At 37.9% G+C, this 24,898-nt stretch overlaps 1 protein-coding gene across 2 annotated transcripts in view; it reads right to left on the reverse strand.

Annotated features, from left to right (window-relative positions):
- Positions 1-24,898, reverse strand: part of Grm8 (glutamate metabotropic receptor 8) — a 718,499-nt gene that overhangs the window by 571,616 nt on the left and 121,985 nt on the right. For both annotated transcript variants that reach the window (XM_042695988.1, XM_042695989.1), the window contains exon 2: positions 3,661-3,877. In XM_042695988.1, the coding sequence (XP_042551922.1) occupies positions 3,661-3,877 (217 nt within the window). The remainder of the gene's footprint in view (positions 1-3,660; positions 3,878-24,898) is intronic.

Here is a 24,898-nt window from a genome sequence, read left to right on the forward strand (position 1 = left end):
TGGTTCTGTGTATGGGACTTGAGTCAGCCAGGTACAGAATTACATGGTCAGTTTTAATTTCTCTCTTATACTCAACCCCTATAACTAGTCAGTTACTAGGCCCCATAGACTCTACCTGAGAAATGTCACTCAAGTCTATTTCCTCTTGCATATTAATATTATTAAGCAAAGACTGATAATGCAGAGGTCCCTTGGTACATCATAAGTGCATATTCTGACAGATTTCCTCACTCATCAGCAATTCCTCTTTTGTTTAAAAAATATTAAGGATAAAATAAAAACCCTATTACTTGAAATACTCAACTATGGGTCAGTATTGAGCCTTCCAATTTTGTCTCCTACACCTCACCAAGAACTATGTTCCAGTCAAAGTGTGCTATTGGCTGATCCCAAAATGATTTGGGGCTTTTTTCAGTAAGCATACTATAGTCAAGAGTTGCTTTGTGCTGGCACTCTAACAGCTAGGACATCAAAGGCCTATTTGTATTTATTTTCTCAGGTATCTCTCATCTCTCCTTTACAAGGATATTGCCTAGAGAAGAGCCATCGCTGAGGCCTCTGACTGCCATCACTCATGAATTTCATCCTCTCCGATTCACAAAGGACACTTTCTCAAGTCTCAGACTTTGTTCAAATTAAAAACACTCTAATGGAACTGTACAAGTAATTTATCACTAAATGCGTTTCCATTTCACTATCATTACATTATGATTTGCCTGAGTTCATCAGAAACAAGATGCAGGATGCCTCAATTTAAGCTGAAATTTCTTCTTAACCAATGTTACTAAAGAGAGAATAAATTCAGAATAAAGTGTGGAAATTTTTCTGTGTTAAGAGTGTGAGAAATACATAATTTTCTGATTAGGCATAAACTGTGAACCTATCTCCTTCTCGGTCAAGATACTGAGATTTTTAAATACACACCCCTCACATGATGACAGGGATGTCATCAATGTTGTAGGAAGAGCCACAAATGTTACAAAACTAATGAATTTTCATTAGAGTCATCAGATAATTTCAGAATCGGTTAAGTTACTACCATTTGCCATTCCTGTTAATAACATTGTTATGTAAAAGGTTTAATTTTCAGCTATTTTTGTTCTAGATAAAAATCTTTGTCATTAAAATGAGGGATGATTTTGATATTTAATATATTCCATGGCATACTCTAGTGTAGTACTAATTTGGCCTTTTCAGTATTCTGCATATTAATTGACAAGCCATTCCCCCTACATTCCCCAGATAAGTGAAAACGGAAATAAAATGGACAGCCAATCAACACAGAAGGCACTAAAATTATTTCACCCATATTAATGACTACAATGTTTTTTAAAGAAGCAGGAGTGATGAATGGTACCATCTGAATGGCTTTATGTGACAATATTACCAAAATATAGCAATGCTCTCTAAACATGAAAACTAAGGGTTTCTTATTTTAGTCAAAAGAATAAAATTGTACTCTCACTTAACTTGCAGAACCAAACACTATGTCAGATTCCACAACAATTGGCAAATGACATCCTGTATTGAACTTTCCATAGCAATTTGTTTCATGCACATGAAATGTGTCTTACCCCTAAAGAATGTCCAAGATCACTGCAGAAAAGTTTTTTTTCAGTATATATCTTGTTGATTCCATCTCATGGTGAATTATCACTCTAGTAAGAACTGACATCAGCTGCTTAAATAATGTATTAACCCTGCTTCCAGAAGCTATTGTTTTCATCTGAGTGGGCATTTTCTTTAATGACAAACTTGGGGCTTTTATTCAAGAGGATAATATAATTTAAAGTTCAATGGATGGTTTTCAATCATTTTTATAGTAATAGTGACATCATTTTAAATTCCAAAGAGCAAAGATTATGGTATCATGGAAACTGCCGGTATGAGCAGGCGGCCAGTTACGTCAATTAACCTGATCTGTCGAACAAGACTAGCTTTTTTCTACAGTTTCTGCTACAGTACAGGCATAGAATAAATGTTAAATAGAAACACTATTGTGCATAATAAATATCCATATTCTGCCATGTACAGAAGAAGTATAACAGGCATCTACAAGTCTTTCAAATGAAAGTTTGATCTTAATAACTTTATATTCTTTGCCCTTTGGTAATTGTAGTTAAACCCAAATCATCCCTGTCATCTTTTACTGAATCAAAGCCTTCAAGAAAGATAAGAAATTGATCAACACAATTTCTCTAAGTTGAAAATAACTGAAAGATAGCCAATGGACATGTAAATCTTCCCATAAAATGCTATTCCCCATATAGAAATTTTCATTTTTATTAAGAGTACTAGTACTTAAGTGACAATAACATATCTTTTTTTCATCTGTAAAGATACACTATCAGTGGGGGATGTGGAGGAAGGAAGGGATAGTAGGAAAAAAAAAACAAAGGAAGGGGTAACAATGTTTGACAAGAAATATAATCATGGGGCTGGGAAGGTGGCTCAGTGGTAGAGCGCTTGCCTTGCATGCATGAGGCCGTGGGTTCAATTCCTCAGCACCACATAAGCAGAAAAAAAGCCGGAAGTGGCACTGTGGTTCAAGTGGTAGAGTGCTAGCCTTGAGCTGAAGAGCTAAGGGATAGTGCCCAGGCCCAGAGTTCAGGCCCCACGACCGGACCAAAAAAAAAAAAAAAGAAAGAAAGAAAAGAAATGTAATCATTACCTAACTCATATAACTGTAACCCCTCTGTAGAGCATCTTTGCAATAAAATAATTTTTTGAAAAAAAGATATACTATGGGCTAATTAGCAATAAAGCTAGTGTTCTAAATTGTTTTGGGCTGTCATTTTGTCTTATTCTATTTATTCCAAGTAGTGGGATGGATTTACAACCTCATGGGTAAACACACACGTTGATGAAATGTCTAAAGGAATTTCAGTAAGCATTGTGAAGAAAGCCTAGGATGTATGCGGGGCATGATGCTCCACCTTTGCAATCCCTGCTCTCAGGAAGCTAATGCAGAAGGACAATGAGTTTCAGGCTAGTCTGAGATACACAGAATGACCCATCTCACAAAGAAAATGACAGAAGATAAGAAGAAAGGAAAGAAAGAAGAGAGTCAACAGCACTTTGTCCAAATCAAGTTTTACCTTTTGTCCTTCATCCCACTGAAGTTTCAAAGTTAGGTAAAAAATTAAAAAAAGCAAGAAATGTCACATATGTCACTAAGAACATCCATCATTTGAGTATAGACTTGGGGACTATAGTTGCGGGGGGGTGGGGGGGCGGGTATTGCTTTAAGGTGACTATTAGTCTTAATCCCTCTAACGTTAGATGTTAAACTCCACTGACTTTTTAAAAAAATTAATAATTTGCTCATATAAACTTCCATCTAGAGCCATCAAATGATATGTCACTTATTCAAATTTACAGTGGCTCTAATGTGCCAGCAAACTCCCTTGTCAAAACAAACTCAAATGTTCATCTGAGTCAGGTGTCCTACATCCTAAATTAGTACCCAAGTGTCACCTTGATAAACCTATTAAACAACAAAATCATTTCTAATATACCCAGCCTCCCTCTATAAGCCAGTCGAGTCATGGATCCGTAGTAGCTCTAATTATTCCATACATCTCAGATAATACTTAGGGTTGCTCAGACTTCATTATAATGTCACTTCTAAACACAACCACCTGGTAAATGTATGCTCACCAATCTCCCTCGAGATCTGGGTGAAGGCCTCTACACCGCTCTCGCCATAGTTGCCCTCAGAAGCCAGTGTTGACACATAATTCCATCCCAGGGCTGTCACAATGTCCACCATGGCTTGGGCTTGGTAGGAATCAGGCGGGACCACCCGAGAGAAGAAGTCATACCTGGTGTTGTCACTTAGCTCTGGGGCTGTGGATGCATAGCTAATTTGAGGTATCTGCAAAACAAAAGACAGGTCATTTTACCCCTGTGCCAAATCCTGTAGAATGATGAATTGACAAGAGATTAAACCACCAACACTATAACATAATTAGAAGGGCTATATGGAAGATATCAGGAATAGGTAATTTCTTGGTGGTTGTGGAACCACCAATAAGAAAGAGTTTAGCTAGGCACCAATTGCTCATGCCTGTAATCCTAGCTACTCAGGATGCTGAGATCTGAAGATCACAGTTCAAAGCCAGCCCAGGGAGAAAAGTCCATGAGACATTTATCTCCAACTAGCCATCAGAAAAAGCTGGAATGGTGCTGTGTCTCAAGTGGTAGAGCACTTACCTTGAACTGAAGAGGTCAGGGACAGCACCCAGGCCCAGAGTTCAAGCCCCATGATGGACAAAAAGAAAAAGGAGTTTAGTTTTGCCTTAGTTTTTTTGTTTGTTTGTTTCAGGAGCCAAAGGAAAACATTTGTGTTTGTTGTTGCTGCTGTTTATTCTACATGTAATTATTCTGGTTCAGAAATGAGTAACAAAGGCCTACTACGTACATGCATATATCAGAAAAAGTCATCCTAAAATTGTCTTTAGCTTTAAGGCAGAAAGGCTGTACAATGCCTAACAAAATTCATCATGAGGTTTTTTTTTTTAATCTGAGATTTGACACCATTAAGCCATAAGGTTGCATTTTTGCTAAATTATTCTATATAGTTTTGCAAGTTTAATTATTATTAATAATATTATCATTGGATAATACAAAAAGAATTGGTTGTAGTCAACCATGTAACTACTAATAAAGAGAGCTTTCCAGTTCTGAAAAATTACATAGATTAAGAATCCAGATCATAAATTCTTTGGGAAAAGAGCCTATTTTTCTGACATAAACATGAAAAATTAATTAGATATTTTTTTAAAAGGAATCCTATATGATTTCTCAACAATTTTGGAGATTAAATGATACAGCTCTGTCTGCATCTTATCACTGTTCATACCATGCTAGTTATACGTGAAGGTTCACAGGTAAAATTGACTCCAAGATGCCCTAGCTCAGGTGGTATGCCTGAAGATGCAAGCTTGACTCTCACATAAAACAACCCATCTGATCTTGCAGCTAACAGTTCCATCTTCCCACACAACCTGGTCAAATTCCCTCTAGCAAAACAATCCTCACACTTGACATCTTCTAGATAACTCTTCTAATTCTAGAGAGACCTACCCCATATTGATAGCAAGTGACATGACTGACTCCCTCAGATACAAGTAATGGCATGAAATGCCCAGATGTGCAGAACAACATGTCCGGAGCTCTCCAGGGTGCTTAGGAGCCGTTCAGCCTCTATGCGTGCCTCCTGTGTTCCCCTATCTCTACCTACATGAGCTACAACAATGACAATTGAGCATAGACTATTTAACCCTAAACTCTTCCTGGTCTATTCTCTTGATAGGGACCATGTTAACTTACGTATTAACATCATGTGACCATGAAAAACATCTGGCCTACCTATTATTGCCCTTTCCTTTCTCTGCTAGGTATTAGCTCTGGGGTAGACAAATGGTTGCTTTATGCCTTTGTAGTTCAGGATTATTCAGAAAGACACTCCTTCCAATTGTAGACAAAATGCCAAACCTTGACCTTTCTTGCTTTTTTATCATTTTGTTTCAAGAAGAACCCATGTAAAAGACCATGGTGTCTCAGTGACATCTTCTCCCTCTTAGGAAAAAAAAAAACCTTTCCAAAGATCAAGACATTGAGTATTTCTATGTTCTAATAAAAGAGTCAGTCATCTGAGCTTGCCATTGGAGTGAATTCTGTATGTGAGTGGGGTGTGTGTGCATGTGTTTGTGTGCACATACTAGGGGAAGAGGAGAAATTCTACAACATTGTACACTTTCCTGTCATATCTGGAAACATAACCCTCCCACTTCCTCAGCTACTCAAGAGTCCAGCAGTAAAATGTTTTCCCCAACCCCCATTCTGTCTATAATAATGAGGCACCCCTTTCTAAAAATGAGCACAAAGTGTGAAAATTGAGTGTTTTGAAACCAAAACTAATTATCTCAAATTACTACCTTCAGTCAGTCACTTCCAGGGCTGTTTAATTAGCAGTCAGCATCATGTTTAGGATTAATTAAACAGGTGTAAAGTGTATAGAAAATAAAAGTGCAGATAGAAGATAGTTGTTTGATTAATTCAGTAATGGACTTTCTCCCTAAAGTCCTGGAGTTTTCTCTTTGGAGATCAATGTGTGAAAGAGCAATGTGAGACCGCACATTTGTATTTTCATGGGACATTTTTTTTGCTGTTTTGCATTCTAAAATAATGTACATCATGGTACAGTGTTAATATTTCAAAACAACTTTCCAAGTCCTCAAGAAGTCACATCCCATGTTTATGTTGCTGCAGTAGACCACTAAGGCCTGGCTCATTAAGCATTTTAATTTCTATGCCAGCTTCCTCAATATTATCGCTGTCCTCCAATGAAACCCCTACTGACAACTGAAGTGAGAACATATTAAAGACTTGCAATGTTTCTTTTTCAACTCTCCACATCACACCCCCTGAATCCTCCAGGTTTCTTCTATCACAAACAACACCCACAACAATCAGGAACATGGTGAATGAAAGAGAGAAGTAGAGAATGAGATGAAAGGGAAAAGAAAAATGACATACAAACAAAGGGAAGGCAGCCTTTATCAGTTCTATTCTTTTAAAGAAATACTACATGTCTAATCCTCTGTTGACTCCCACTTATTGGAAACTTTAAGGAGAAAAATCCAATGTCTTCCATCTGGCTCAGAATGGCATTCTGTGCTCCCTTCTCTCTCTCTCTCTCTCTGACTGGTGTCTTCTGTCCATACTTGGACAGCATCTGGACTTTGTCCATGCTGTTCCCCAGTGCAGGCTGGATCAGACTGCGCCTCTCTATCTCACGATGGCATTCCTCCAAATCGCCTCCTTGGGCAGCTTCCTGGATCTCCATCAGCTTGCCTTTCACTAGTCCTCACACCCATATTCCCCATCCTCTGCTTTTAGAATCCTGATTGTCTTCTGGAACCTGATCCCCTCAGAAACAAGGACTCTATTGATTTGTTATCCAGGGCACCTGCCAGAGCAAGTACTCAGTAAGTATGGGGATGCAATTTATTAATTAAAATATGGCAGGAAATCTGATAACACCCACTCCCCTGCGCTGCACTGAAATGTCAAGCAGGCTTTTCTCTATTTGTCCCCCTCAACCCTTCTCTGCTATGTTTCCTACAAAGCGTCCTTTACTAATGGCTTCCAGGTGAGTTCAGCCAAAGGGAGGCACCAGCAGGACATGAGAAGGAAGAAGGTAGAATTCATTCCTCTAGCTTCTTCCCCAGTTGGCAAGGTATTTCCCAACCTGAGCCCTCAGTCAGAGCAAAAGTTAGGGCCAGGCTCTAGGATCATACTCCATCCTTGGAAGAGATCTAACAAATCTCTCACTACAGCCAGTTGCTGAGTACTTCACCACCCTATGATGGTTCCTTTTACTGTGCCCACACCTTATACATGGCCCTTTCGTTAATCCTTCTTCCATTGTCCTTCCAGTGTGCCAACAGCCTGGGTAATGTGACTATTGGACCCCTGTGACAGGTCTCTGTGAAGGAACAGTCACTGCCATGTCCCCACCTCATGCCCAAACCTCCTAGTCCTTTTACACCCACTTTCCCTTCCAGCATTCTCCCCCATGTCCTTATATGACTCTCCCTTTTCCTTCTCTTGCAGCTCTATACGCATCAAACTGCATATTTGAAAACACCTGTCATTTTGCTTCTTTTCACTTCTCATTCTTCTTTGTGCTGAGGTTTCATAAGAATAAGATGTGTGCTTAAAATAAGTCCATACTTCCCTTACCCAAATAAAGAATATTTGAGGTGATTAATTACACAACTCCTCATCACCAGAGCTTTCCTTTCAAACATGGCTTTAATTTTCACTTTTCCCATTCATTTTCCAACCATATTCTTACTTCTGCTCACAGAAATGGAGATTCACATCCCCAACTCTACTCTTCTGGTTCCTGAACAAAGCTTTCCTATCTAGTTTTCAACCTCTATGTACTCTCTTCAAAACTAAATCAAGAGCCCAGAATTCTACATTTATTGGGAGAAATATATGGAAAGTTCTCTCTTTATGCTCTGAACTGACCCTGACCACATACTCTCAGGTATATATATACACATACACATACACATACATATGCATAATACATATACACATACATATACATATATAATCAGGAGACTAGGCAGTTCTTCTCTCCTTAGAGAGGAAACCCATACTCCTTGCAATATTCCTCTGGCAACTAGATGTGTAGAAGAGGTCTAGAGTCCATACTAATGGCTGGATTAATGGACTTCAAGTCTTCTGGGCAGGGAGAGGTGGGTCCCAAGGTTAACATTTATTGTAGAAGTACAAAATACTAGTTCAGCCTCAGGTCCAAGCTGAATTCTTTCCAATCTGCTTCTTAACAGACAGCTTTGTGTCTAGGGAGCTTTTTTGTGCTTACCTAGCTGTTAATAAAGCTAATTACTTGATCTTCATTTAGCTAGCAATTCTGTGCATCTTAGACTTACAACTCTAGGAAGAGATTTCAAAAATTTGATGCAGGTCTCCCAAAGGCAATGCTCTATTTCAAAAGAAATTCATTCATATGTATTCATACATATATATTTTAATGTAACTCAGAAGAGACTATTATCCTTCAGTTCCTATCTCTACTCTTCCTAGACGGGACTCTCGACTTTTCCTGAGGTATTTGAACCACCCAGGACTAGACCACATTTCCCAGACTTCTTTCAGTGGCCAGCATAACTTCTGAAAGTGTCCTTGAAAAGAAAGGGTATGCCCTTTTTGTGTTCTTCCCTCTGGAAGAACTGGAATAACTGGAATTCAGACATCAATCAAAGATCCTCTTTATCATTTTCCTCCATGTACTCCAACACAGAAAGATTTGTTTTCTGTAAAACTATGTAAGTGAAAATTTTTCTTATATTATTTAATAACAAAAAATATCTACCCAGCTTCTAAAGTTTCTATGTAGCACGAGCTATTCACAGGCTGAGGTGTTAGAATTCCAGTTCAAATCAGCGAAGTGCCATTTTGGGTGCAGACTTTGCAGATTCATCACAGAGAAGTAGACTGTCACCATCACACTCTTTGGGATGCTACAAATGGCCCCCAAACCCCAGAAGTACCTTGGCCAATACCCTGAAAGCCCATGGAACTCAAATTTTCAATAGAGAACAAAAACTGCATGTCTAACCAAAGACAAAAGTTGCAGGTGATTCAATCACTTGCCTCTTCTAGCTGATCTTTACTTACAGACTGATGATCTATAGACATAGCTGAAAGTGAATCTCCCTCACACATGGCCTTTACAGACTGAGTCTATCTTATAAGACTGAGGGGTGAGATCAAGGATATTGGCACAGAGACTCTTTGGTGGCAAACATAAATCCCACATCTTTTTAAGGTTTCTCAATGATGCATATTAAAATATTGTATTAAGGTTGTGTTAAGTCTTGCCTACACCCAGTGAGCTCTGTCTGTTTGCTACCATTTCTGATTTTTTTTTTTTTTTTTTGCCAAAGAACTCAAGGAAGGCAAGACCCTCGGCAAGACTTCCACTTAGCCACCTAAAGCACAGCTAAGAGAAACCCAATAGAATTGTAAGAAATTTAAGTGTTCCTGCAAAGAAATTCACATACGTCTAAAGACAGGTTTTCAGACAGAAGACCTGGGTCACATGCATCTTCACAATCAATGCTTGCTTTAAAAAGAAAAAAAGAAAACCATTTCATTCTTTTATCTCTGCAAACAACCTTGCTCATCCATTGATTGTCGAAGTTGGTGGGGTAGGTTGGCAGGATTCTGTGTGCTGTTCAATAGCATCATTGGTTTTCTCCAGTAAAAGATCAGCTTGACACTCAGCTCTTCCCTCAGGAGGTAGTGCTTGCCTGAGCACTTCTCTAGTGATGGTGGCCTTAGCAACAGTGGCCATCACAACGATTACTTCCTGCCACCCAGACTTGGGATAGATTTGTTGTTGCTGCAAAACTCAGGACCAGAAAAGCATAATGGCTGTTGCCTTTAACTTTGTCTTTTCAGACTTCATGTCACTGTAGTACTAAAGCTACTAGATGCTTGTGGCAAAACATGACTATATAATCAGAAATTAGAAAGGAATGAGGATTTGGGTATAGAAAGCCATGCCTGCAATCTGCCATCAGCTCTTAACACTGCCTTGAGCTTTCATACTCCTCTCAGCATCATAACAATGGCATAAGAAAAGGGGGAAAGAGGAAGGAAATGTAAGGGTGCTAAAGAAGAGTGATAAATGCCCCCAAGTTTTGTCCAAAAGCGTGAAGTATATCCCCCCACTTAAATCAAGCCTGCTCAAAACAACCCTTTTCACACAGTAGGAAGTTTCTAAGCTTCTTGTTCATATAAGTTACTGCCAAATGGACATTATCCTTCTCTGTCTTTCTCTTCAGTTGAATTCCCATAGGTGACATGGAAGAGGGCCTCGAGCATTTGGGTTTTCTTTTGCTGAGCAGCAAAAAGAGAGAGACAGAGAGAACACCTAAAGAAGCAGGAAATTGTGCAAGTCAAGAACATGAAAAACTTCATTGTTCGCCTACATCAACTTACTCACGCTAAGCGTAGCTTTGTTTACACACCCACACCAAAAGGCTGTGGGATAGTTAACACAGCTGAGCATAATTCCATGTTAGGACGTTTAAGATCCTACATTTAATCCTCTTATGAGCCAAAGATAGAGACCTGCAGACCACACCCACTCACCAGAACCTTCTATTTCACAAATGTACAACACTGCTGACAAGGTCGGCCTTGACAAGGGCCATTCATTCTGGCTGCTGGATAAATAATTCAAAGATGGTTTGCTGTTGTTGATGAACCTGATATTTCAGCCACATATACAAAGATCAGGTCAGAGGAAGTATACTTTCTTCAAAGCAAAGGACACACTTTTTGTATCTATTGGTACCTGAAATCATTGTGGATTTCTAATAACTTGAGTGATCTACTGAAGTGTAACAGATCGCATTTTCTCACCTCTTTTTCAAGTAGGAGATGCTGAATGAATTGGAAAGGCAAAGAAAACAAATGGTGCACTGGAACTCAAGTAACTTAAAGGCCTAAGTAAATGGACTATTGTCAAGGCAATGTACAAGAAAGGGAAATGCAAAGCCATAATCTGTCAGGACTCAAAGCATGGCAGTCACTACACATGAAACTTCCCCACTCCCCCAGGGTCAGAGGAGCCACCAGTCACAGAAAGCAGGAGTTATGAATGGAAGCCACCTTGTCAGAGCTATGGCCTAACTGAAAGGACACAGCCAGCCTATCACAGGCCCACAGGGAATTATATTTTGATGTCTTCCACACATACCTCCTACTGAGTCCCTAACAGAACACACTGACGGCCAAATGCCCACACAACCTGTTCAGAGTGTTGTCTCCACAGCTGAGTCTCCTAGTCAGCAAGCAGAAAGGCAAAAAGAGGGAAGGTGGATATGGAGGGAGAATTAGAATTAATGTCACCTTCCAGCCCAAGTGACATTAGATGCTGATTCCTGGACACTTAACATACACTTATGAATGACTGTGATAGCTCAGTCTGCAACATTAAATTTCATTATAGTAACCTGAAGTTTTCAAATACTTGGCAGAAAATCTACATCAAGACATTTTTGGATTGGTATTGAAGCTCTAAATCCTAAAACCAAGCAAATTAAGGTAAATTTTCTTTAGAAAATAAAATAACTAATACCCTATCTGGTGTTTTTGTTTTATTTTGTTTTGGCGCTTAGTTGGCAATAACAGTCTCACAAACATTCCTGAGTAGTGAGGATTACAGGCATGAGCCACCAGTGCCAACTTGGGGTTTTATTTTTGTTTTTTTTAATGTAATGATTATAATCAAACTGGTAATGGCATTTTTTTTTTAAATTTTATTTTATTTTATTTGAGAACATACTGTACAGAGGGGTTACAATTACATGGGCAGGATAATGCGTACATTTCTTACCAAGCATTGCAGCCTCCTCCTTTGTTTACCCTTCACCTCCCTTCCCAGCCTCCCCCCTCCCCCCCACCCAATCATACCCTCCCTCCCCCCCCCCACTGACATTGTAAATCTGGTTTTGACATGACATTTTGTACTTCTCATTGTTGCAACAGGTCCACCTGAATCCTTAAACGACTTGTTTGACCCCGTCTCCTCCACATGTTATACTGACATCAAATATAGTGAAAGCGGGGGTTACACTGTGGGGGAGGGACATACAAAGCAACAAAGAAATAATATTATAAATGCGTTAGAAACACATGCATGAAAGAAACAAAAACATTAAAATACATATTTGAGGGTTCGTTTTCCTAACATCACATTCTCTGACTTTTTCCGCTTGACTCATACCTATACTAGATATTGCAAATGAGGGAAACCATGGGACCTATGTTTCTTTGGGCCTGGCTTACTTCACTTAATATAATTTTTTCCAAGCCTTTCCATTTCCTAACAAATGGGGCAATGTCATTCTTTCTGATGGAGGCATAGAATTCCATTGTGTATATATACCACATCTTCTTGATCCATTCATCTACTGAGGGGCATCTGGGTTGGTTCCATATCTTAGCTATGGTAAATAATGCTGCAATAAACATAGTTGTGCTGGTAGCTTTAGTGTGGCCTTGTTTGTGATCATTTGGGTAAATGCCCAAAAGTGGGATTGCTGGGTCATTGGGGAGCTCTATGTGGAGTCTTTTGAGGAACCTCCATACTGCTTTCCAAAGTGGTTGAACAAGTTTACATTCCCACCAACAATGAAGTAAGGTTCCTTTCTGTCCACATCCCCTCCAGCATCTGTTGTTGTTAGAGTTCTTGATTTTTGCTGTTCTAACTGGAGTGAGGTGATATCTCAATGTTGTTTTGATTTGCATTTCTTTTATGGCTAGGGATGTTGAACATTTCTTCATGTGTCTATTGGCCATCCTTCTTTCTTCTTCAGAGAAGCTTCTCTTTAAGTCTTTCGCCCACTTACTTATTGGGCAGTTGTTTCTTTGAGGATTTGTTGTTGGGTGGTTTAATTTTTTGAGTTCCAAGTATATTTTAGATATGAGACCCTTGTCCGTTGTATGGCTAGTAAAGATCTTCTCCCAGTCCGTGGGCTTTCTATTGATCTTGCTAGCTATGTCATTTGCCCTGCAGAAGCTCTGCAACCTTATACAATCCCATTTGTCCAACCTTTCTTTGATTTGTTGTGTTTCCGGGTCTCTATTCAGAAAATTTCGGCCTGAGCCGAGGAGACCCAGGGTTTCTCCTATTCCATCCTGTAATGTTTTCAGAGTGTCTGCTTTGAGTTCAAGGTCTTTGATCCATTTGGAGTTGATTCTGGTGCAGGGTGATATATAAGGATCTAGCTTTAGTTTTCTACATGTAGTTAACCAGTTTTGCCAGCACCATTTACTGAAGAGTAAATTGTTTTACTGAAGAGCTATTGTTTTAGCTCCCTTATCGAAGATTAGATGGCTATAGGTCTGTAGGTTCATTTCTGGGTTTTCAATTCTATTCCATTGGTCCTGATGTCTGTTCTTATGCCAATACCAAGCTGTTTTGTGGTAATGGCATTTGACTTCTAACCTGATTACTTAAAATGAAAGACAAGCAATCCATGAACATAAAAGAATTTACATATAAACAACCATAATTAAACCTTATAAATTAATATCGTTTTATATCTGCTAATTACATTTTATATTGGGAAAGAGAGAGAGCTCCTAAGGGAAAGAGTTGCGATAATCTATCCAATCATTAGTACTGTAAAGATTTTTAAGCCAAGGTATTCTACATCAATTTTCATTCAAAAGTTTAAATATCAAATTGGATTAAAGCCTTCACTATTCAAGAAAAGGCTTCACTATTTCAACAGACTATAATTTCTCTAGTTTAAAACTTCTCTTGATCAGTTTTCCTTTAAGTGAACACCAAATTTTTCTCTATTTTTCTACAACTCATTACTTTGTGATTGCTAGATGATAACCATTGCAAATACAATATTACACACAAGTTTAAAAGGTTAATTCAATATAGACCCTTGTTTTGATCGGTGGTTAAATTAAATTTAATATCTTTTGGATGAATGGTTACACCAAATATCTTAAAATTTTATTCAAGAAATTTTATTATATAAGAGGCCAGTCACTGTAATAGGCCAAAAAAAGAGGGTAGTTAGTGATACATAGTCCTCTCACCCCTGAGCATGCAGCCCAGGGAAAAGACAGGCATTAAGTAAACAGTTCATAGAAAGCACTGTGAAAGTGAGTTATAAACTGTCAGGAGTTCCAGAGCCACACAGTTGGGGTGAGGGGAGGGATAAAGCAGGCTTCCCTAATGAAGAGCGAGAGAGGAAGAGAGACAGACAGACAGACAGACAGATACAGACACAGACAGACACAGACACAGACACAGAGAGACAGAGATAGACAGACAGACAGACAGAGACAGAGACAGAGACAGAGAGACAGAGACAGACAGGTAGAGAGACAGAGACAGACAGACAAAGAAAGAGCAAGAAAGAGAAGAAAGGCCTACGCACCAATGGCTCACTTCTGTAATCTTAGCTACTCAGGAGGCTGAAATCTGAGGATCGAGGTTCAAAACAAGTCAGGGCAGGAAAGTCCATGAGACTCTTATCTCCAATTCACCAGAAAACAGAATGTGACACTGTGGCTCCAAGTGGTAGAGCACCAGCCTTTAGTGAAAAAGCTCAGAGACAGTACGCAGGCCATGAATTCAAGACCTACAAACAACAACAGCAAAAAAGTAGGGGTGGGGGGAGGAACCCACACTAAACCCTACCTTAAGTTACATAAAATAGCCCAACGTTTACTACTGAAAAGGAGACTCGATCAAGGAGCACTATTTCCCATATTTCACTTCTTTCTTCTTTAGGTTTGATTTTTATTTTTGATTGACACATGGTAGTATACCCATTTATGGGATACAGAGGGATGTCTGAATACATGCATACATGATGTAATGATAAAATCTGAGTAGCTGGAATATTTTCTTTTTGTCAATTATGGGGCCTGAACTCTGGGCCTGGGCACTGTCCCTCAGCTCTTCAGTTCAAGGCTAGTGCTCTACCACTTGAGGATTTTTCTGCTTATGTGGAGCTGAGGAATCAAACCCAGGGCCTCCACGCATGCAAGGCAAGCACTCTATAACTGAGCCACCTTCCCAGCCCCAGTTGGCATATTTTGAAATTTGCCATACATTATTGTTAAATAATGTATTTTCAAGTAGTATACCTTATTGGGTATATTTAACCAGACCTATAAATAAATTATTGCCAGGAATTCATGTACCTCTAGATCTACGTAGGTCTCTGAGTTGTAAGTTTTGTATGGATAAAGAATGAATGGATGAATAAATAGAAAGAGGGTGAATAGATGGATGAATGCAGAAGGAACTAAGCTCATAATAGAAACAATTTTAAGACGAGAGCTCAGAAAAATTAATGTCTATTTCCACTCATTAAAAACACTAACATTTGTTTCCTTACAAAAATTAAAATGGAAGGTAATGCTCTCTTCATTTAGCCCAGGCAGGAAGGCTTTGGAAAAGAACTTCCATGCACATGAGAATCCAGTGAGAACTAATCTTAGCAGATAATCCAGAATCTTTTTTTTACAAGATTATATATATGTTCTTAGAAGAAAGGGGAGAGGGAATAAATGGATCTGTCTTCCTCTAAAAACTCCACAAGGTGACCAAACAGCTGAGGGAGACAGGAAAATGTCATTTTCTGATTTCATTATTTCTAACTATTACTGCCAAGATTTTGGTGCATTCTGGAATAAAAGGCACTTCTTTGATACCTTCTCAACAAAGTTTTCAAGCAGCTCTGAGTTTCAAAATGTAATCTCCTTCTGAGTATTCTTTTAAGCAAAAGGTGAAAAAAATTACTTTTTGAGGTTTGGGTTTTGTTCGGGGGAGGGGGGGTTGGGGGCTTTTTGTTTGTTTGTTTGTTTAGTTTGAGTTTTCACTTAGGGCAGGGAAAATGTTCTATAAAGTAGTTTTCTTACATGAGTACCAAAAGATGATCAATTACAATTTGTTATAATAGAAAACCCAAATGATGTGGTGGCACTTTCTTAGCCTCATTTGCTAAATCACTTAAAAATATAACTCTCTCACCCACTCATTCCCATCACTGCTGACTTGTAGCTTTCACCTAGCATTTAATTTTCCTCTTCTGCTGATTTCCTTGCAGTGCAATCACCACTGTGGTTCAATCTTTCTCCCAAGCATGTCAGCATGAGAACATTTAAACATAAAAAGTAAGTAATTATAACCAACAAATTGAAGTCAATAAACCTGAAGCTGGCAAATATTCTATTTAGACTGGCATCTTGCCGCTCAATAATACATTATTTGAATCCTGCAAATAAGGAAGAAGTTTATAAGAATCCCTGTCTATGCAAATCAGTTTCCTGATTGACAAATACCTTGGATTTTCATTGATTATCTATATACATGCATATCATAGTCTTCAAGTCATTATTTCTTTTCCAGTTGGCATTTAGGTCCTGATTCTAAACAACTAAGACCATTGGAAATGTCCATTTCTACAATGAACTCTTGAGTTTGAAAAAAACCCATATGAGGTTAAAGGTCTTAATTAGAGCTCAATTTATTTAGGAAATCATTTCACTCCAGCTACAAAGAGAAATCACTTATTTCATACATGGCGATCACTGTGTGATGGGAAAGTAGATACAAGAACTCAAATAGTTCAAAATCCTTGACTTACTTCAGACTGGAAAATGTTCCAACAATAAGTTTCCCTGACAAAAACCAGTCATATCTACATAGAAGACACTTATCTCCAAAGAGATATTCTCCAAAGAGAGCTAGAGTCACCCTGTATGCTCATCTCCAATACAGTTTTGAGAAAACTAGCTCAGTATTCTTTATAAACCTCTTTTATATGTCACATTCCATCTGCAAATCTAATTCAGGCATTACACCTGTACATGTTTTTTGTATTTATGCTGCTCCTTGTTTTTGTTATTGTCATTTGTTTTGTTTTTTAATATATATTTTATTATAAAGATACTGCACAGAGGGGTTATGGTTACATGAGTAAGGTAATGAGTACATTTCCTACTGATCATTGTTACACCCTCCTTTGTTTTTCCCCTACCATCCCTTCCCTTCCCACCTCCCCAACTTCCCCCCCCCTCCCCAACCCGCAAAGTACAGTTCGTTTTCAACATAGTGTCTGTACATCTCATTGTTACAATGGGTCAACCTGTATTCTTATTTCAGCATTTTGTTATTTCCCTTCCCCTCCCCAAATTAGAAAAATGTATATACAAGATGCAGGACACCAACATCAAATACAGTGAAAACAGAGGTTATACCACGGGGGAGGAACATACAAAAGAAACCAAAAAAACAAACAGTACATTATAAGTACATGAAAAACCACAGCAACAAATATGTGTGTCCCTATCTTGGGGTTCATTTTGCTTAGCATCATAGGGTCATATGTGCATAGCTTTTGACCTTTTAGCTCCCCGTGACCCAGCAATCCCACTTTTGGGCATTTACCCAAACGATCATAAACAAGGCCATACTAAAGCTACCAGCACAACTATGTTTATCACAGCATTATTCACCATAGCTAAGATATGGAACCAACCCAGATGCCCCTCAGCAGATGAATGGATCAAGAAAATATGATATATATATGTATATATATATATGTATATATATATATAAAAAATGAAATTCTATGCCTGCATCAGAAAGAATGATACCGCCCATTTGTTAGAAAATGGAAAAACTTGGAAAAAATTATATTAAGTGAAGTAAGCGAGGCCCAAAGGAACATAGGTCCCATGGTTTCCCTTATTTTGTTTTTGCTAAGTCTTCCATCTCCATTTTATAGATGAGGTCTGGAAAAGTTAAGAAGCTCATCTAAAAGAACTTCTAAATGTCAAAGCAGCATTCAAACAAAGCAGGGTAAATCTAGATTCATCTCCAAAACAAATTACCCTTCAAATTCTAGCCCCCTCCCTTTTTGTGTTAATTGTGGAGCTTAAACTCAGGGCCTGGGTACTGTCCCTGCGCCTCTTTGTGCTCAGGCTAGAGCTCTACAACTTGAGCCACAGCTCCATATCCAGTTTTTTAGTGGTTAATTGGAGATAAGAATCTCACAGGGACTTTTCTGCCTGGCCTGGCTTCAAAGCAAAATCCTCAGATCTCAGCCTCCTGAGTAAGTAGGATTACAGGCATGAGCCACCAGCACAGGGCTTCTAGGCCCCCTTTAAAATAGCTATATACATCTCATTTTCATGAGTACTCAGGTTTCTGAGAAAGATACCATGGAGCCTTTATCTACTTCTTCTAGTCATATGTATAAATCCCTCAGATTCCACAGGTCTTGGCTTAGCTAGAGCTTGGACATGATCAACCACAACCAGATGCAGTACCACAGTGAAAAGGAGATACTAATATGTTATCTGCCAAATATGATCTGTCACACTTGGTCTCTATCAATTGGTTTCTATCCATTGCAATAGCTGCAAATACTCAAAGGAAAAAGGGCTTCCTGCTTAGTTAAGTATCAATAAAATACCAGAGACAAGGCTGGACAGGTTGGTCAGCAATCATCCAAATTGATAGGGAAATCCAGGCACATAAAAGGGATAGTTCTAAAAAACAAGGGTGAAAAAAAAAAAAAAAACAACATTAACAAAAAAAAACACCATATCTTAACACAGCAGAGAATTTAGAGTAGCGGCAGAAATGAGGAAAGATATTCCAGACAAATGATAAAATGATAGTGTTGAACTGAAACACACAGATGAAACTATACAGATTGCTTCGGAAAGGCAAAAATATTCAGTGGTCTTGGCACAGGTGATGAGCTCATTCAATGATTATAAAGCAGTTCCATTTCTGAAGTTTTATTTGTTTTTGTTTTTCACTTCAACAGACATTTGTTAAACTCTAGGTGCCAACATTCATGCTTAGCATCTATGAGAAATCACTCCCTACTTTTTTCCTCTTCTATTTCTGCTTCCTTTGGTCAGCAATTTTTCTTCTGTTCTTTTATCCTTTAAATATTAATATTCTTTCTGTAACATTTCTCTTTTCATTTCACACACATCCGGGGCATACATTCTAAATCTCTCTAGTGAATTCCAGACCTCTGTTTCTCATTGGACATTTCCACTTAAGTGTCCAAAAAATCTCCCCAAACTTGGCACACTTGTGCCAGCATAACACAAGGGTCAACTGACCTACTGGGGCCTCAAATGATAGCTACTCAGCCATCTTGGTCCCAAATTTATGAGTGCTACGTGTTTTATTACAAAGTAGATGAAAGTGTTTAGCTACACGGCTGTGAGGTTTTCCTGCCCTGTAAGTCAAGGTATAACTTTGACCAATTTATTAGAAGTAAAGACTATTTCAAGGTTGAAATTTAGATTCATACGTCTTCAATAAGAAAACATTTTGGTATATTTGATATGACCAAAAGATTCACATCACAAAAGGTCAGTTTACCAGCATTGACTATAGTAAGTTTTTGCATTTTGTTTGTTTTTTGTTTGTGCCAGTCTTAGGGCTTGAACTCAGAGCTTGGGTGCCATCCTTGACCTATTTTTTTTCCTCAAGGCTAGTGCATATGAGCTACAGCTCCACTTCCAGCTTTTTTTGGTGCTTAACTAGAGATGAGAGTCTCATAGACATTCCTGAGCAGGCTTAATTCAAACCTCAGTGTTCAGGCCTCAGCCCCCGGAGTAGTTAGGATTACAGGCGTGAGCCAGTGGCACCCAGCTTGACTAAGTACTCTCTATAACTTGGTGTTCGATGTTATCAGCACACCTTCAGCATCAGTATCCATCTCACCTGGGAGTCAGTTATAAATGCAGAACTGCAGGCCCAGACCTAAAAAATGAGAGCCTGCATAAAACAAAATCTCCAGGTACTAAGCTGGAGAAGCATTACTGCAGTTAAAATAAGATTGAATATATACTCAAGAGCCTCATGTTTGCTTTTGAAACTTTTCCCTATGATACTCAAGGGGATTTAGATGCAAGGATTATGTTTTGGCAGGTCTAACTGGTATCATTGTGAGATAATATAAAAGCTCCCCCTATTTCACTTTCTGAAGGAGTTGATGCCTTCACTATGATACTCACTTCCCCGAAGGTGCGCAACATCTTCTCAGAGTAGAACTTTCTCTTGAGAAATATCCTGCTTCCCAAGTTATATTTTAGAGAGCATGATGTTTCAATCTTTGCATCAAATGTTGGCATAGAGTTTATTTTTCGTGTCACAGCAAATCTATCGACTAGGGAATATGTCATTTGAAGGGTTGAGTCAGTAAGAGGTTTTTAAATGTATTTCTTCCTTATTTGAAAATAACAGATGAGTCTTTTGAGAAAATAAAAATTTGACAGAGCTCATATGATTGAATGTCAACTATACAGCACAATAAACCCTATCATCAATAAAGTGTCCATAACATTCCTATGCGACAGGGAAATTTCATGAGATATTCACTTCTGACTGGCTCTTGCCGCTTTAGGAGACCACGAAAGACTCCTTTTCCCTTTGTGTCCTCCATACCATCAATCCAGTCTATGTGCCTGGAGAAATTAACTGCTTTTTCAGGGGCTTCGGCCAACCGAGATTGTAGAGCTGAATTACTATAAGTATGTCTCAAGGGTTGGAAAGGATGAAGAATTGGAAATGAAAACAGAGAAAGGGAATGATATCTCACCATGAGGAGGGGAAAGATGGAGAACCTCACTTTGCCCACTTGCAGTGCCTTGTCCTAGACGTCCTTCTCCTTTGGGTCATGGAAGAAATGGGATCCATCTCCTTTTATTATCCAACTAGGGTTACTGTGAGCATCTCTACTGTGAATATCTGACAGTCTTGGCTCTCATATTCTAGGCACCCAAATATGACTAGGTCTGTATGTTTTTCACACACAGCTCAGACATGAGTTCCATGCTTAAGTTCATTACTACTAATGAACTTCGTACTGAATAGCAAGTGCATTTTTGTGCCTCCTTCCTAACACAGAGTAGGTTTATGAGCTGAGACTCTGGGATGCACTGTTATTCTCCAGCAGATTCTATGGAAGTCCATAATGCATATATGTTGTGGATTAACTACCTAGCAATCACAGGAAAGCTGCTCCAGATTCCTGATATTTTTAAATATCTACTGTCTGCCTAGAAAGACTGCTTCTCAAAACCTTCCCATATTTCTGGTGCTTAAGTGAAAATACACTTTTCTGTTTTTATGAGTTCTTCGCAGGCCATAACTGAGATATATGAAGACATTTATTGTCTTTCTAATTCTCTCTAATTTTCTAAATAACCTAAATATGTAAATGTCTTCATAGCAGCTTTCCAAAGACTATATGTAAATATCATTGAGTTGTCTTTCAAAAAAAAGTAAGTACAAAACAAAACAAAAAAGTGACAGGCATTTCTTTTTTTAAAAAAAAAGTGTATATATCAATTGCCTCCAATTTGAAACAAAGGAGCCCATGGGATCAGATGTACACACTGACTTAACACAGCATCATCAAATCAAATCCAGAAGTACACAGAATAATAATAATAATAATAAACAGTGGCCAGCAAGGTTTGTTAGAGCTATAATCAATTCACCATATAACAAGATTCAAACAAAAACCATATAATCATCTCAATTTACATAGAAAAAGTGCTTGAAAACTGCAATATGCATTGCTTAAGCAAACAAATTCTCAACAAGTTAGGACTATAGTGGAACCTCCTCAACACAACAAAGGACATGTATTGGATAGTTGTCTTTTCCCTTAAGATTCTGTACAAGGATCTTATCTATCTCATCGCTTCTGTTCAACAATATGCTAGAAAGTCTAGCCAGGACACTAGAGAATAAAAAGGCAAAAAGGTAGTTAGGAAGATGTATGGATTAGATGATAGATGATAGATGGGTGGATGGATGGGTACATAAATTGAAAGGAAAGGAAAGTCTAGGTACCAGTGGCTCATAACTATAATCCCAGCTACTCAGGAGTCTAAAATCTGAGGATCCCAATCAAAGCCAGCCTAGGCAGATAAATCCCAGAGACCCAGTTAGCCACCAAAAGGCCAAAGTGGGACTGCGGACCAAGTGTTTGAGCACCAGCCTTCAGTAAAAATGCTAAGGAAGAGCCCATGATTCTGAGTTCAAGCCCCAGTACACTAATGTATACACACACACACACGCACACACACACACACACACACACACACACAAAACCCTCCTGCAACTTATATTTACTTACAGATGATATAATTATCTACATACAATTCCTAAAGAATCTACAGAAATTTACTAACATGAATAGGTAAATTTAGTAGTGTCACAGGATATTAAGATATTATATAAACAAAATAATTGTGCTCCTGTATCAACAAATGTATTTAAGTGGTATTTTAAGTACTACTTCTCGTATCATTCAAAACCAGAGACAAATTTAGCAAAATATAAACAAAAATGTACATTGAAAAATACAAAATATTACCTAGAAAAGTGGAAGAACATATAAATTAATGAAAAGATGTATGTCCACTGGCCAGAAAATTCAATGATGTTGTGATTTCTATTATATCAATTACCCTCAAATTAAAGTCCAACTAAAACTCCATCTATTCTATTGAAACTGACAACTTGATTCTAAAATCTACATACCAAAGCAAAGGACTTAACTAAAATAACTTTTAAAACTAAAAACAGAATTGGAGAACTCTTTATCTGACTTCAAGACTTGCAAGAAAACTTGTAGTAAAGTTAAAATCAACCAAGTGAAGTACTAGTGTCATTAAATTAGCCATAGAGCTCAATGGAATAAAGAGCCTAGAAATAGTAGATCTGGTTTCTATAAAGATGCCAAGCAATTCAGAAAGAACACTTATCTCAACAAATAGTAGGAGAACTAAATATCTATATGGGGAAAAATATGAATCTTGACTCTACACTCTTCCCAAAACTAAACTCAAAATAAATAGTAAGTCAAAAATACATGATAAAACTGTTAAAAACTATTAGAAGACAAAAATAGAAAAAAATCTTCAAAACATTAGGCTAAAGAAAATTATTTAGAGAGGAAACCAAAAACACAGTCTACTAAAATAATAAATCAGACATCAAAATTTAAAACTTCTGCTCTTCCCAAAGCTTCACTAATAAAATGTAATTCATGTCATTCCTACAGATTGGGAGAAAATAGTTACAACATATATTTGACAAAGGACTTTCACCCAGAACTTTTAAAGAACTTCATAGCACAAATAGCTTTTTTTTTTCTTTTGCGGTCATGGGGCCTGAACTCTGGGCCTTGGTGCTGTCCCTCAGGTCTTCAGCTCAAGGCTAGCACTGTACCACTTGAGCCACAGCGCTACCTCCAGTTTTTTCTGCTTATGTGCTGCTGAGGAATCGAACCCAGGGTCTATTGCATGCAAGGCAAGCACTCTACCACTGAGCCACCTTCCCAGCCCCAAATAGCTCAAATTTTAAAATGGACAAAAGATTTAAACAGAAATTCAAAGGAAAAGACATACCAATTAATAACTGAAAAGATGCTCAATAGATTTATCTCCTGGGGAATAAACATTAAAATCACAACCAATGAGATAAAAACTGTACACCCACTAGAATGACTAAAGTTAGAAACCAAATATTCCAAGATTAGACAAGTTTAGAAGTTTATTCCAAGTTCATTCCAAGTTTAGAAGCAACTGAAACTCTCATATATTGCTGATCAGAGTAAAATTGGCATAACCACACTAAACAATAATTTATCAACTATTTTTCAGGAGAAGATAGATAGATGGATGGATAGACACATAGAAAGATAGATAGATCATAAAGAGATGATAGATAAACTGATATATATTGATTCTTATGTATATACTTTATAAAATTTAAATATATGTATGTACTTACAACCTGGCAAGTTATATTACCCTGAAGATACAAAAATGTAAGTCTACACAAAGATTGTACTCAAAGGCAAACCATTATTCATCAATAGATGAATGAACAAAACAAATAATGATAAAACACAATTTAGATAAAATAAATAAAATGAAGTTTCCAAAAAACAAACTACTGATGTACATAATAATATGAATGACTCAAACTATTAAAATTAAATTATTAAATTAATTAATTAGTAGTTAACTTAAAATAAAAATCTCAAAGGCCAATCCCTTGGAGCTACATTCAATATAATTCCATCTATTGTACTACCAGAAAAGACAAATCTAATGTGTAGTAAGAAAGCAATCAGTGCTTTTCTGGAACTAGAGCAGAATGAGGAGATTGTAAAAATGAGGAAATTATAAAAAGCACCAGGAGGTCTTTATATTGGAAAATGCTGAGCTTGATTGTACTGATGACATATAGGTTTACATATTTATCAAAACACATAAAACTATAAATTAAAATAGCCACATATTATTATATATAAACTAGTCTTCAATACCTGATCTATTGTGCCAGCCTACATCCTTCAAAATCAAGCCCTGAAATTATTTGAAACCTTGCTATCTTCCTTTCCAACTTCCATATTTACCAGCACTCATATTTTCACAATCACTAAGTTCCATTTCCCTTCCAAATATGCAAGCCTGGACATATTTGCACTGCCCTTTATCTCTTATCTGGCATCCCATTATCTCTCAACCAGATCTCTCATGGTGTCTCATTAAGCATCCTGTTGCCCTTCCAATGTGTCTCCTAGACTTCAACCAAATGCACATCTGATTGACAGTCTTCCAAACCCCTTGCAGTCCTTGTTATGGTCTATAAGCCTGGTATGTCCTGGTTCCAACACACTCCTCAGTCTATTAAAGCATAATCAAGGTCTCCATATCTCAGCTGTAAGACTTTTGTTCAGTTCTT

Source organism: Dipodomys spectabilis, unplaced genomic scaffold (assembly GCF_019054845.1).
Source record: "Dipodomys spectabilis isolate Male_0828 unplaced genomic scaffold, ASM1905484v1 ptg000197l, whole genome shotgun sequence".
Classification (NCBI taxonomy): domain Eukaryota; kingdom Metazoa; phylum Chordata; class Mammalia; order Rodentia; family Heteromyidae; genus Dipodomys; species Dipodomys spectabilis.